A 14,222-nucleotide genomic window follows, 5' to 3' on the forward strand; every position below is an offset into this window, starting at 1 on the left:
TGAGACCATCTGTCCCTGGGAATATGAAACAAGAAGCTCTGATATAAATAAATGAAGAAGTAAATGAATACATAACAACAGCAAAGAAAATCTTTTACATAGGCTGTCAGATGTTTCAAGCTCTGGAAAACAGGACGAAGACAGCAAGAGAAGAATGAAAAGTAAATGTGTTGAACATTTACACCAGCTGAGACAGTGCAGACACTCGCTATCCTGCTGACTGAATGCTCTGCTTACTGATGCTTTACAACCACATACGTGTGAAGTGGACTGCACCTTCACTCTCATCCGTTGCCCTTGTGTTGACCTAATCTTGCCTTGTCAGCTGGTTCCCACCCACCCACCCACAGCGACACACACCCACACACACAAATGGAACACAGCAACGTAATGCAAGTCTTTCCTTACTATCCAAGATCCTGGTACACTTATTCACTATAGCATCACATTAAAAAAAAATACACACACACTTGTCTTTATTGCAACACAAACTCAGATCTTTTTTCTAATTGTCTACTGCTGTTACTCTCCAGAGACTGGTTAAACATCCCTCTGCCCCAGTAGCCTCTCTGTCCCAGATATTAATGCCCTCACTCTCTCAGACACACACGGACGCACAAACACGAGTACAGGCGCGCGCACACACGCAAACACACGCACACACTCACACACACACAATTTAATAGTTTTAACAGCACAAAGTACCCGAGCATACAAATGAATTGTGCTCTCCACTTTCAGTTTCCCTTTCTCCTTTCCCTTCATACCTTTTTTCTTTCTTTTGCAAGCATCTCTCCGCTTCTGTCCCTCCTCTTCCTCAGTGATGGTGAAGAGTACTGGGATGGTTGCGCGGCTGCCTCCCTTCCTCAGCTTCCACTTGCCCCGCAAGCACCCGCCTGCACCTCCGCCTTGTCCTTGTCCTTTACTCTCTGGCATTGCCTGCCCTGTTGCTAGCCCTAGAGCCCCTGGCTAGCTCACCCAGCCCCTGCCCATCCCACCCTGGAGCGCTGGGTGGGTGGGTAGGGGGTAAGGGGGGGGCAGGTCAGTGATGGACCCCAGAGGATGCTGGAGAACAGGGTCACCCCTAAAAGTCTACTTCTGAGTGAAGACGAAGATAACCAATAGCTAATAGCTAATGCTAACAGCTAATTTCTCCTGACTGCACATTGCAACTCTGCGTCTGAGAGAGGAGGAGGAAGACAGAGAGGGAGAGAGAAGGGGGAAGACAGAAGAAAAAGAGCAGGAGAGATGAAGGAAATAAATGGTGGTAGATGAGAGAAAAAGGAGACAGGTAAAGATGATGAGCAAATGTCCTGAGGGAGAGTGTGAATGAGACAAACAGACCAGCTCACTGTGCCATGTCCACACTGCCTGCGATGGCAGTGCCGGGCATAGAGAGAAGAGTGAAAGAGACAGAGAGTGCGACAGTGTCTGAGGATGAGCTCTTGTCGTCTTGCTCAGAAAAGACGACTTAATCCACAAGACTGGCTCGTCCAAGAGCTGGAAGGATTGCACTTCTCTTGACTCCCTCACTCCTCAAGAGATGCTGCTGCTGCTGTCACTACTGTTGCTGCAGCCCCCCTTCTCCCTCCTCGACTCTCTCTTGGCTAGGCCTATTCTGTAAATGCAAACTTGTCAGAAGAATCACATCACACAGGCTGCACGGGACACACAATCACACATACTCAGGCCTATACATACACGGGTAACAGACGGCAGCAGGGTTGTTAAAATATTCAGTGAGAATCCAGCAGCTGAAGTTGAGCCGGTACCAGTAAGGGGTTTCCCTGACAAAAGCAGCACATGGGCAAATGATGCAGTGGGAGAGTGGAAGCGCAAGAGCAGAGGACAGACACACTTTAATGTAATGTGTGTACACACACACACACACACACACACACACACACACACACACACACACACACACACAAAGTAGGGATGCATGCCTATGCACACATGAAACCAAACAATGCAGTACTGGAGCAGTATCTGTAGAAGGGGTGTGTTCATAGAGCACATGGTATATGTCCCTGCCCCATTCCCCACTTAAAGAGCCATCACCTATTTCATACACCACAGTTGTACTATAGTACATCCTTCAATTCATGTGTGACTGGTCTTTACGGGGACAGCGTGACACAACTGTAATAAGCATGAAGCAGAAGCAAAAATACCAACAATTCTCTATTCTCACCTCCTCAAACATGAGAATTTGCTGGAGGCCTGTTCAATAACAATGTGTAAACCAGCCTGAACAACCTTTACTAGTGGTGTGTGCTTGTGCTTGCTTATCTCACATCTACCAAAGCAAATACACACAGAGATTAAACAAGCAGGATGACAATTTGAAATCTTAAAGCAACTTAGATACAGTGGCTCAAAACATCAAGGTGACAAAACGACTAAAGACACAACCTCTGATAAAAAAAAATCTTGGCTCAAACACATTATAGTTGCACTTCTTGCAGTTGGCCTTATATTTACATAAACTTTTGCAAAGTGAATAGCCCAATGAGTGGTCTGGCATAATGAGTGTTTGCTAATAAACACATCCAAATCACAAAGTCATAAGGAATTCAGGACAAGACTGCCTCCTCTCCTTAGTAAGCAAATGCTGTACAAACAAACATACTCATGAGAGCGCAACCTGATCTTTGTCCTTGCAGGATAGGGTAATCCTACCCTCAGACTTTAACTGGATAGGCTAGGCTACACACCCTTCTCACACCTATTGAATGTGTGCATGAGAGACACAGACATAGGAACAAATTAACTATTTTGACTGTAGATCCATATAGAAATATAAGAATATATGTATATGATTGTCTCTGAATCTACTACAACCTACATGATGGGGCCAAGATGAGCAAACAGCGGGGGTCCACCCACCACCAGCACATCGCCAGAGCAACCCAGTACAGCTGCACCTCTCCACAGTGTAGCCTTCCAGATTAGGAAATAATGTCATCATGGTGGTACTGTTGGTGAAGGAGGGCTGCAAGGGAAGGCCGTGCTCCTCGCTCATCGGGGCATGTGTGAACAGTACTACTGTGTGTCTATCATTATGTTAAGGTCCATTTGAAATGGGAAGAATAAAGGTAAAGATTCTGACTGAAAGGAGGAGAATAGAGGCAAACTGCAATAGATTTGCACCTGGCAACATGCTGGCAGTAATAACAAGTTAGGAATTCATTTGTCAGCTGATAAGAGAGGAGATATTAAAACGTGTTTTGCCCCAGAGTGAATAAACATATAAGAAGCATTTTTGTGCTGGCATATTGATGGGCAACTAAGGGATGTCAGACATTGTCCTGTAGGATACAGTGATCACAACATTAGAGCCAGACTCACTGTTATGGTCAGAGGTGCAGTGGATTGGGCATCTTGTAGAGCTCACAGCATCACAGGAATATAAGATAAATAATGCATACGGAAGGAAGTTGTTCATGAATACTAAGCCAGCAGGACTGTCAAGCATGAAAACACCATGTTATAGAAAATGGATGCTGAGAGTCTGCAGCAGGGTCTAAACTAGTCTGCTTTTGTACACTTTATTTCCTGAAGCAAACTTATCCTGATTAGACTAACCAAATGCGCCAAACCAAAGAACGTTTACAAACAGTACTTTTACTAGAGAGAACTTGTTGGGCTACCAAATTACCATGCAGAATTTAAAAGCTGAATCCATGAATACAAGTGTTAAGCTCACATTTTGAAAAAAAAAAAAATACTGCATGTTCTAACCACAGCAGAGATACATGATCATCTAATGACATAGCATCCAGTGTCAACAAGTGTCGGAGGTTATTTACTAAAGTGAAAAAGCTAGACAATTTTGGCATCGTCAACTGGACACCCTCAGTCCTGATCGACATTTTAGCCCCCATCATACAGATGGTTACATTTCAGCTTTGAAAATTCAGGAGCGCATTACATAGGAAATAATACGCCGCTGCACTGCTCTGACCACACCCCGCTCAGTGATGTCACCGCAGGTATTTGCCAATAATAAATAATGAAACACACCTGTTGTGTCATCACTATTCGAGTTAACATATGCAAATATGCTTCAAATTTTAAACAAATGCAGAATTTCGCTTCAGAAATGGCCCTTTACGATTCAGTGCTGAATTACAAAAACAAATCCACAATATTCTATTATTCCTCTGGCGGTATTGATTTGATGGTTTGTCCTAAAGCACAAATTATTAGATAGACAGTGGCTCCCGCACAGCCGAACACTACCACCATTTTATTTTGCTTTTAGATTTTTATACAACGTTTAAGACTTAAGTCTGACAAAACAGTGCATTAAAAAAAACAAAAAACAACCCGTACTGCAGTGAAGCCGCGAGTGGTCATTTTCAGTCCCAAAGTTAATATGATGAACGACGACACCATAAATAAGCAGTTTGGGTCACAGGTGTCCGGTTACGCGGTGTTACAGAAAACTGTGGACCGAGCAAAAGATGTACAAAAATTTGGTGGACAAGCTAGGAAAGTAAGTTACGGCCCAAGGCAAAGCATGGCAAAGCATGGCAAAGCTAGCTTCTGCTCTCCCGAGACCTCCCCTCCGCTTATTTCCACTAATTCACCTGTCAAGTCAACCGAAGGAGCGTTTCGACGAGTTGACAAAATGTCAGCAACAGGTGTCTGCCAGCGCGCGAGGAGCTCAAAATGTCCCTCGACAACGGCAACATAGGTAACACTCAAGAAATATTCGAGTAGTTTAGAGAACAGGTCGTGTTTAATACAATAAAAGAATTAAAAAAAAAACCCCAACAAACAAACAAACAACAACAAAAACCCGTAAAGAAACTGGTTGGGCGAGTCCGTTGAGAGTTAATCCCACTCCCGTGACCGACCGGTATTTCAGTCTCTCTTGTAATTCAGCGTCAGCGTTCGAACACCGACGAAAATCATGGGAAGCCCTCTCACTGACAAGCACCGCGTCGCTTACCTAACACTTTGTCCATTTAAAAAAAGTTTGGTCTCTGGAAAGTTTCCGGTCTGCAAGAACTCACCTTGGGACTCGGGAGGAGATGCGTCGCTGCCATCCTGGTCCGCCATTTCTCCTGACGTCAGCTGAGAGGGATCAGCGGCAGGAACCCGAGGGACCTGCCGGACTCTATCCTGAGACAGACGGGACACCCTCCCACGGACAGGTGGGGGACGACACGGGCTAGCATCAGTGTTAGCAGCGCAAAGCGAACTGATGATATGTGATAGTTACAACACTGATGAATGAACTTTTCATACCTTTGATTTGCTTCAGTTTGGGCCACGTCAAACCTCCTGTAGACGTTTAGCCGCAGGAGCCAAACGTCTACTTATGTCGAGAAAAGGTTCGGTTGGGTCCATCTCGGGATGTTTTTACCGCTTTAAACATCTACGCTCGAAGAGCTTGAGACGGGGAAATGTGCTGAAGCTAAACTACATGGGCTACAGGTGTTTAAACGAAGTACCGTGCTGACATCTACTGGCAGTCAGACTGTATCAGTAGGGTGAAATCGTTGCCACGGTCACTTTACCGTTAATTTGGGGTCTGGGCAAGTTCAAAAAAATTGTCAGTAGTAATGGAGGTCAACATAAATGAACATTAGTTTAACCGCAGAAAGGAGATCGATTGTATATCAAGATGGACTCAGGAAGGAGGGACCTCCTGTGGCGTGCAGTGGAGCACTTGGTCATTCTGAGTCTCTTGGCTGAACGGGCTCCCGCGGCCTGCCAGAACACTGTGTAGAGGCTGGGAGACATTGTCCATGACGGAGAGGAGTTTTGACAACATCCTCCTCACCGCCACTGCATGCAGAGGGTCCGGCTCCACCCCCAGGACTGAGCCAGCCTTCTGAATCAGCTTGTGGAGTCTGTTCGTGTTGTCTACCCTCGGGGCTTCTTCCCAGCCACTGAAGGACCGTAGCCCCCCCAAGGAAAAAGATTCGACTCTGGCCCTTTCCCGCAGAGAGCCGTAGAGTTCCTGGTCCAGTCCAGTCCAGTTTGAAATTTGCAGTTTCTGTGAGCATATGCGCATTTTGAGACTAGTCATAGCTTGTGTCCACCATAGGACACAATTCCTCACAATGAAATCTATACCCCAACGCTTAATACAGCTATTAAAGCAGTCTTTCATATCAGTACCCCGGTCAGAACAGGTACTAGGGTTAAAGGGTAATTAGCTCAAGATTACAAGAAATTAAAATGGGAACATAGTTAACTTAAAGGCCTTGCACACCAACACAGGTATTTTTTCAATAACTCTGGTGGTAGATTACATCCCGCAAAGTATAGCATAATTACTGCAGAGTTATGGTGTAATAAAAATAAGTAATTTACTGATGTGTTGTGGATCATTTATAAGCCATTAATAAGAACGACTGTCGGATTGCCAGGTTGTAGAAAATTGTCCTTCAATTGACTCTCTACGACTTACCTTCTGGAAAAGGGCTGCTGAACATCTGTATCAAAATCCATTTAAAAACAACTTATTAACATTCACAATGGCAAAATGAATGGCTTTACTATGAGAATCCGTCATTATGTTATGAATGAAGTCGACGATGAATTTTTGCTGATCGATTATTAGAAATTAAGAAAGTCATGATCCTTTATTAATGACTTACTGATTTTTATATCTGCAGACTTGATCACTTATCAGAAAGTGAGAGGAAAATTAATGTTTATTAAGTTATTAAATACTGCCTATAATCCCTTTTATAAAGGGTGACGTATTAGAAAGTTGCACCAAAATAATAAATAACGACATTTGCTGGCAAACTGAAATAAGTAACTAAAAAAAACAAAGACAAATTCAGCAAGATCTCAGATATTAAGATACCGTTTTTATGCTTATTCTTGTGGATTCCAATGACTGATCTGATGATGCAGAGTTTGATGGACTTTATTCAACGCAAAGGTGCAAAGGTTTACAGAACGAGTGCAAATCATTGTAATAGAGCAATCTAACTGGCAGTCTTTTTAAGGGAGCGTGGTTGGAAATGTAAGGCACTAAAGTCTCAGGTTGAGCGTCTCTGGATCCTTAAGACCTCCATTAATCTTCTTGGGGATAAACCGGTGGAACTGAGATGGACGGATGTCAGATGTCAGAAACTCCCATAAAGCTTGGCAATTGGTTCATAACCATCTTCAGATTTATAATATGCAGGATTAGGGGGGCAGACGTCATTTAATCACTTCAGTTATCTCTATGAGAAGTGATACTCCCTTTGGGCATGAAAGGCAAGGTACAATTAAAGGCTGGGCTAGCTGGCATGTGCTACTTCACAGGTCGAGTTTTATGTGTGAGGACAGAGCATGAAGAAGCCTTCCAGTATGGATGAGACAAGAGAAATATTTCTATGTGGTTAAAGTCAGAATTGTTGTCACAGTCGTTGATCAGCTCCTGGTAGGTGTTGAAGTCTGTGAAGTCCAACAGGTCCTGGAGAAATCCACAAAGAAAATGTTTGCTATCAAAATACCATAAATCACCAACCACATTCAGCCACCCTGGGTTGTCATCTGCTGGGGTGGAGGGCCCAGGAAGTGGAACCAAATTCAACACCTCTAGATGTTCATCAGAAGGTTTAGGAGAACAAGCCACAATCCGCTTCCTCTTCTGGGGAGGGTCAGCAGTGGTAGCAGAGTTTTTGCGCTTTAATTGTAAATTTGGCACCTGGAGAAAGTCAGCAACACACCAAAAGACGTCAGACTCCAGTCAACTTCTTATTTAACAATATCCTTTTATAATCTTACAGGAGAAAAATCTACATCAGATACACTGTAGAGGACTACTGTTTCCATTTTGTAAGATTTAGGAGTTACAATCTGTATTCTCTTTACACCTGGATGCATCATGAATTTAAATATTAAAGGATAATGAAATGTGCTGTAGTGCTGCTGGCCTTCTTTTTTTTGCATGGCAGCTAGAAGGAACTAACCTGGAGCAGAAATTGCTCCAAGAAGGACTACATGAAACTAGCTCTTGCAGGTTGTGAGAGAAATGGCCAGAACATCATGGGCAGCACAGAAAACCCTACCAACGGTGTAGCGGTGCAGTAGCCTACGTACCAATAGGTACAGTATATGTAAGTACTGCGGAACAAGATGTCAAGTTATGGCATAAATGTGTAACAATTCGGGATCTTACAAAGAACTAGGTAGCTAGACCTCTAGTCACGTTGAAGTTGGGCGGAGCTATGTTGGGAATTAGCTGATCTTAACAACTCTATGAACAAATAACAATAGGCCTTTTTCTCGGCAGACAATTCAACATTCACGTTATGATTTATACCTGTGCTTTTCGTACTGTGACATGTCAAAACCTCTCTCTGTGAAATAGGCCCTTAATAACAGTGCACATTGTCTGGTAATCCAATGGGTTTTAAAGGTATCATTTAGCTTAAGAAGTGGGAAATATTTTTTTCAACCAAAAAAGGAGCATTTAATCTTTCCATTTATATGAAAAATTAAAAATCACCAAATTTGGAGATATACATTTTTACAGGACAGTGATAATAAAACACATTTATAGTAATAGCCAGAGGTTTTTAACTGGCAAGCCACCAATCACAAACCGCTCATGTTGAATGTATTACTATTATCCCATACTACCAGCAGAGGGAGCCCTCTTTTTACATTAAAAATCTTCGACTCTTCAAAACTCCATTCAATCTTTATATAGGGGTTCAATACCTTTCTGATTAGGTTTCTATGATACATCTATAGGATGTCTAAATCACAAGATTCAGCTAATTGCATAACTATTAATAATGAATGAAGTATTATTTAATCCCCTTGATATTTATACATGAATAACAGCAGCTTTCATGTATCCTTTTATGTCTTGCAAATTACAACAAATTTATTGATTCACCAAACACCAAAATCCGTATTTAGCTAAAAATGTTAATGAGTATCAGAGTGAATAGAAATAAAAGGGGCGTTTCACCTCACAGTTTACCTTTAGCAAAGAAGCATTTCAATTGGACAAAATGAGATATGAGACAGAAACGAAACAGTTCAGTGTTTTGTTTTGTTTTTCAGCTAACCCATTGATATTTGAGCCAGGATTGACTGTTCCTAGCTGAATGTATGCTAATCTCTGCTATTATCGTTGTTATTTGCCAGAATGTGCAGGCTGACCCCCCCCAGCCTCACCCCCGCCTCTCGACTCCCAGTAAAATGGCAACTGATTGGTGCACAGTAAACTGCAACCATGGCAACCAGCTGTTTGGCAATTCCTCAGATGGAGGAAGTGGAGGGAAGAGATTTTGGCCTGTAGGTATATATAGTACTGGACATCACTGTGCTGCGTGTTTGTCAGATAAAACCCCCTCCAGACGAAGCCACCCCCTGCTTCTCTTCTTTTGTGTCTTTTTTTTGTCAGAAGCCTTAAAGGTTATTCCTGAGGTACAGGGTTAAGTCAGAAGGTAGTGGTTAAGCCTGGGGAGAGGTTCAGGGTCATGTGTGTTTGAGTGTGTTCACATGTGCATGATGAAAGCCTCCCCAAACTGTCTGTAATTGGTTCCCAAGGGAAGAAGATCTTGGGATTCTCCCTGCACAGAAACAGAGGCTTGACTGCTCAACAATAAATGGTCACCATGAAAAGAACGCACACACTGAGTCTCTGCATGGCATGGAGTATTTACTTCCTGGCCTGAAGTGAGGAAAGACACTTCAGGTGTCTTTGCTTGACCTAAGTGTACAAGATTTGAGGGGAATGGATGTCAGACATTGCCACTTTAGGATGCTCTGTTGATTATTGCTCGGGGCTCGTCATGAAAGACTATAATAAACTGAGAGTGGGGGTGGGCTGCTCAGGAATAAGCAGATCGAGGAATGGAACGATTTTGAGGACAAGCGGCTTCTTTGCTCCTCACTGATTCATTTGGATTAATTTGTGCGCTAGCATAGGACCCAGATCATGGGCCAGCGAACAGTACAGTAAGTCTTTCTATGTAACATTGCATATTCCCAATTCACAACAAAATAAACAATAAAATAAGCCACATAAAAAGAAAATGAGAATGCCATATCTCGGAATATTGGGTGTCATGTAAAATTAAAATTTCCTGTTGTATTTACATGTGTTCATGGTCCTTATATCTTGCTGTACCTGTAATTGCAATATTTCCGACAGCAAGTGAAGGCAGCTAAGCAGCTAATTTTGTTGAGCTGAACAAATTAAAAAAAAAAAAAGAAATCTTGGAGATAATGAGGTGAACTATGCATAGGCTGCAAAAATTAATTTCAAACCCACTTGCAGAGACATGCCGCTGTGTTGACGGTAGTGATACATGGCCACCTACAAGTAAACAGATGTCAGTGTAGTGGTGGTTCACCACTTCCGCAAAGGACATTAACAGCTTAGCTGCGAATTGTCACACGACTCCCGTACTCTTTTTCTTGTATTCAGGGCCTCACGAAACAAGAATGTTTTTGATTTTTCCATTATTTTTCCGTTTTCGATGTTCTCATGATGGTGAAATCACACATACTCTGGCACTTCATAACAAAGCACATACCTGTACGGGTTTTACTGCTGGTATCTAGCAACCCACACACTGTAATAAAACTGTATATTCGTAGCAGAGACGAAAGAAGATGAGGAACCATTAACTGTTATTGCCATGATTGTACCACACACATAGTATATACTGTAAACTGGACTTGTATTTCAGTCTCTTTATCTTATCACTTTTACTTTAAGACTGACTCCATCTGCCTCTTTGTCTCCGTCGCCCTGTCTCTTTATCCTCATTTTACCTTTTAAGGAGCAGACAGACAGGACCATGTCTCCATAGCAACAAGTCATTTGTGTCATTGATTTGACAATTGAGGCCAGTTTCTTTAGCCTGACTGTTTATCTTCCTGATCGCATTTATAAAACAGAGGAAACCAGCAAATCAGAGGATTCTTGCTGCTTTAACTTGCCTGGGAATACCAACCTGTAGTTTCCTATTGGTTATTGTTATGTTGTTAGAAAACATAGGTAATTTTGTTTTTTCTTGTGACAAAATAGTTATTTATGGATCAAATCTTAAACACTGTTTGCATTTCAAACCTGTTTCTCTCCTGTTACACACTTCTGTTCTTTGTACACGTGAGGCACAAAGCATGTAGTCTGTGTTGTTTTGCACGATGATAATAGCCTCTTTAATTATCTCTATCTCTACATAATTCACTAGAAACAGATGGCATAATAGAGAATGATCTGAGCTCACCCCCTGCAGATAGACAGATCCCCCACCAAGAGCCCCCCCCATGTTGTCTAAATAGACTTGCCCTGCCTTGAGCACACACTTACACACACACACACACACACACACACACACAGCTCAGCTGTGCTCTGCATACTGTATCTGGGTATGAGATCCTTTACAGCTGACCAGTCTCAACCCTCTGGGTATGCACAGAAAAGGCCGATCCCAACGAAGAAAACAAACCTCAACTACAACAAGTTCATAGACAAACAGGAGAGCAGACATATGGCTATGTGACCCAAGTAAATAGTGCTATTAATTCTAAATCTCTGCAATTAATCCCTCGGGTGGCTACAGTGGTATTGTCTACATAGTGTTTATAAAAGCAGTGCTTACTGTCTGATATCCAGGAATTCATTGTGCTAGATAGGCTTAGGGGCCGGCTAAACTGTAAAGCATTAAATCCACAACATCTAGGCTCTGTAAACCTCCCTGCTGATATTGTCTACTACCTGTCTATTCCAATTATATGGGAAAACAACATAGACACTAATGAGCACTAATAATGTCTATAATGTTTGACTTCATAAGTAGTTATGTTACTATTAATGTACAACTAGTGTGTATAATAATCCCAAAAAGAAGCGTAGGTTGTTTGTTCTTTCCCGAAAATGCACATTTGATTATGGCTCATCATGTTTCATTAATTACTCAGTGGTAATCATTTAACACAGTATACGCTGTAGAAAGTAACTAAGGGCATTTACCCAAGTACTGTACGTCAGTACAATTTTCAGGTACTCATTCTTTACTTCAGCATTTTCATTTCATGCTACTTCTTACTTTTCTGATTGGATGATTTTACGAAAAAAAATATAATCTAATAATATGCAAGACATTGTTATAGTTGATATCCGTGGTTCCCCAACCTTTGTGGTTTGTCAACCTTGATTTTTTTTTTTTTTTTTTAAAGCAGTGTCTACATGGGGTCCCTTGTAAAATTTCCCCTCTAAACTTCTCAGAGATTTCATTTAAATAACTGTTTGAGGTCCAAAAAGGTCAATATTTTAAAGTTGAAAAAAAAGTCCTAGAAATGGATTTGTAGTTGTGGACCAAAACGTTGTTTTTTTTATTCTTTCCTACCCCATTAATCATCTCCCGACCCCTAAACTACTTCATTGTATATCAAGTAGTTTAAACTGTCTCCACCTTGGGCAGTCGCAACAGTAAAATGCTACTTGATGCATCAGTATTAACAATCTCATAATGTAATAATAATGTATTAGTCACAGGAGCCATTTTACAGTAGAACACGTACTTTTACTGTCATAGTAGTACATTCATACTCGTAAGATCATATTACTGTACTTTTACTTAAGTACGATGCTAAGTGAAATACTTTTACCTGTAATGGAGTATTTTTTACATTGTGGTGTTGGTACTTCAAAGTACTTTTCCCACCATTACACAATACACAATGAATACACTCTTCCTTTGTCCAACCCATCCTCTGCTACCAGTGATCACAGTAGTTTTGGACTAAATATTAGTGTAAATGCTTTGAACTTGTTACTTACCAGAACAGCTTCAGACAGCTGCACTTTTAAAGCAGTTCCCACTTATTCAGTCATATCTTCTCTGTGTATTCACCTCCAGCTCTAGGAGTAATAGTAGTAGTAGAAATGGGCAATGTTGGCAACACGGTCTGTGGGATCTTGTACACGCCTACATATTTTTATGCTTGAAGAGCAGAAGTTGTAACATTTATGTCTGGAGTGCTGGAAAATTGAAAGGGCTCAGTGTAGTGAAATTTAACAGATTTCCCAAGAGATGCACTGCAGGTTTTGAAACACACACACACACACACACACACACACACACACACACACACACACACACACACACACACACACACACACACACACACACACACACACACACACACACACATCTGCAACCTTAGTAAGCAGAACAAATGCATGTACGTCATATAGTATTTATAAAGTAAAGGAAGGAGGTTGTTCCCAGGGATTTGGTTGCACTTAAGGTTGAAGTAGAATAAAATATTCAATAAGTATCCAAAACCCATACTCTTGCCAGAAATAAAGAAATTTGGGGTAACTTCTTCTGGCCCGCTATATATTCCTTTTTATTTGTTTCTAGTAATGTTGCTGTCATTGTAGATCAGTTTCAGGTTATGATGGAAGGGAGAGAGTCCTGCCGGCCGTGTCCACTTTACACACACTGCAGAAGGTCTAGTGTGCAGCATAAAGGCAGCCTTGTGTCATTGAGGTGACACATCTCCTCCCTTCTCTTCCTCTCTGTCTGGGTAATAAGTGATGCTGTACGGCTGAATTGCCTGTCATGTGAATGAATGATCAGGCTACTACAGCGTGACGCGTCGACCCAGCATTTGTCTGATGCTGCACTTGGGTTCCACAGCAGTGAGTGGAGACAAGATGGTATCGATCTTCCAGCTGAATGGAACAGGGGAGAGGTGCTGCAGGTGTCACCCTATCTCTATTTTCTCCACCATCCTGGTCATATACAGAGTCTGTCTGTTTTTTTTATAGTCTCAATCTGTTCCCCCTCTCTCTCTTTCTGTCTCTCAGAAGTATTGGTATGATGGATCATCGCATCGACAAGGGAGAGGGGGGAAAACAGAGAGAAGTAGATAAAAAAAAAAAGGAGGGGAGGCATATAGGATCAAGGGAGGGAATGGCAAAATGAAGAGGGGGATGGGAAGACATAAAAATTACATTAGGGTCTGCTGGGCTATTTCACAAAAGGAGATAAGATGTATTGCTATTGTATTCCTTGAAATTTTCAAATGGTTTTAACACTCATAAAAACCGGACATCCTGACTCTTGCCAATCTCATTTAATTTCTTGTCAAACAACTACCTACGTTCACATCAGTTTTAATATTCTGAAAAACCATGAAAGAGCAGGGACTTGAGGACTCTGCTGGTGTGAGATTTGCTGGTGTGCAGCCAGCTGACTGAACCGAAGGGGTGTGGGGGG

At 41.9% G+C, this 14,222-nt stretch overlaps 1 protein-coding gene and 1 long non-coding RNA gene across 4 annotated transcripts in view; one reads left to right on the top strand and one right to left on the bottom strand.

The window, feature by feature from the left end:
* Positions 1–5,330, bottom strand: part of map7b (microtubule-associated protein 7b) — a 27,596-nt gene extending 22,266 nt beyond the window's left edge. Inside the window, exons 1-2 of one of the 3 annotated variants that reach the window (XM_040125770.1) lie at positions 5,260–5,330; positions 5,025–5,182 (exon numbers count right to left, since the gene is read on the bottom strand). In XM_040125770.1, the coding sequence (XP_039981704.1) occupies positions 5,025–5,070 (46 nt within the window). In that variant the 5' untranslated portion in view covers positions 5,071–5,182; positions 5,260–5,330. The other 2 variants (XM_040125769.1, XM_040125768.1) reach the window with 2 other exon arrangements.
* Positions 4,452–6,332, top strand: LOC120789197. The gene is made up of 2 exons (XR_005707355.1): positions 4,452–4,702; positions 4,987–6,332. It is a non-coding gene; the product is annotated as an uncharacterized LOC120789197 (long non-coding RNA).
* Positions 6,333–14,222: the final 7,890 nt, after the last annotated feature.

This window comes from Xiphias gladius, chromosome 4, assembly GCF_016859285.1.
Source record: "Xiphias gladius isolate SHS-SW01 ecotype Sanya breed wild chromosome 4, ASM1685928v1, whole genome shotgun sequence".
Classification (NCBI taxonomy): domain Eukaryota; kingdom Metazoa; phylum Chordata; class Actinopteri; order Istiophoriformes; family Xiphiidae; genus Xiphias; species Xiphias gladius.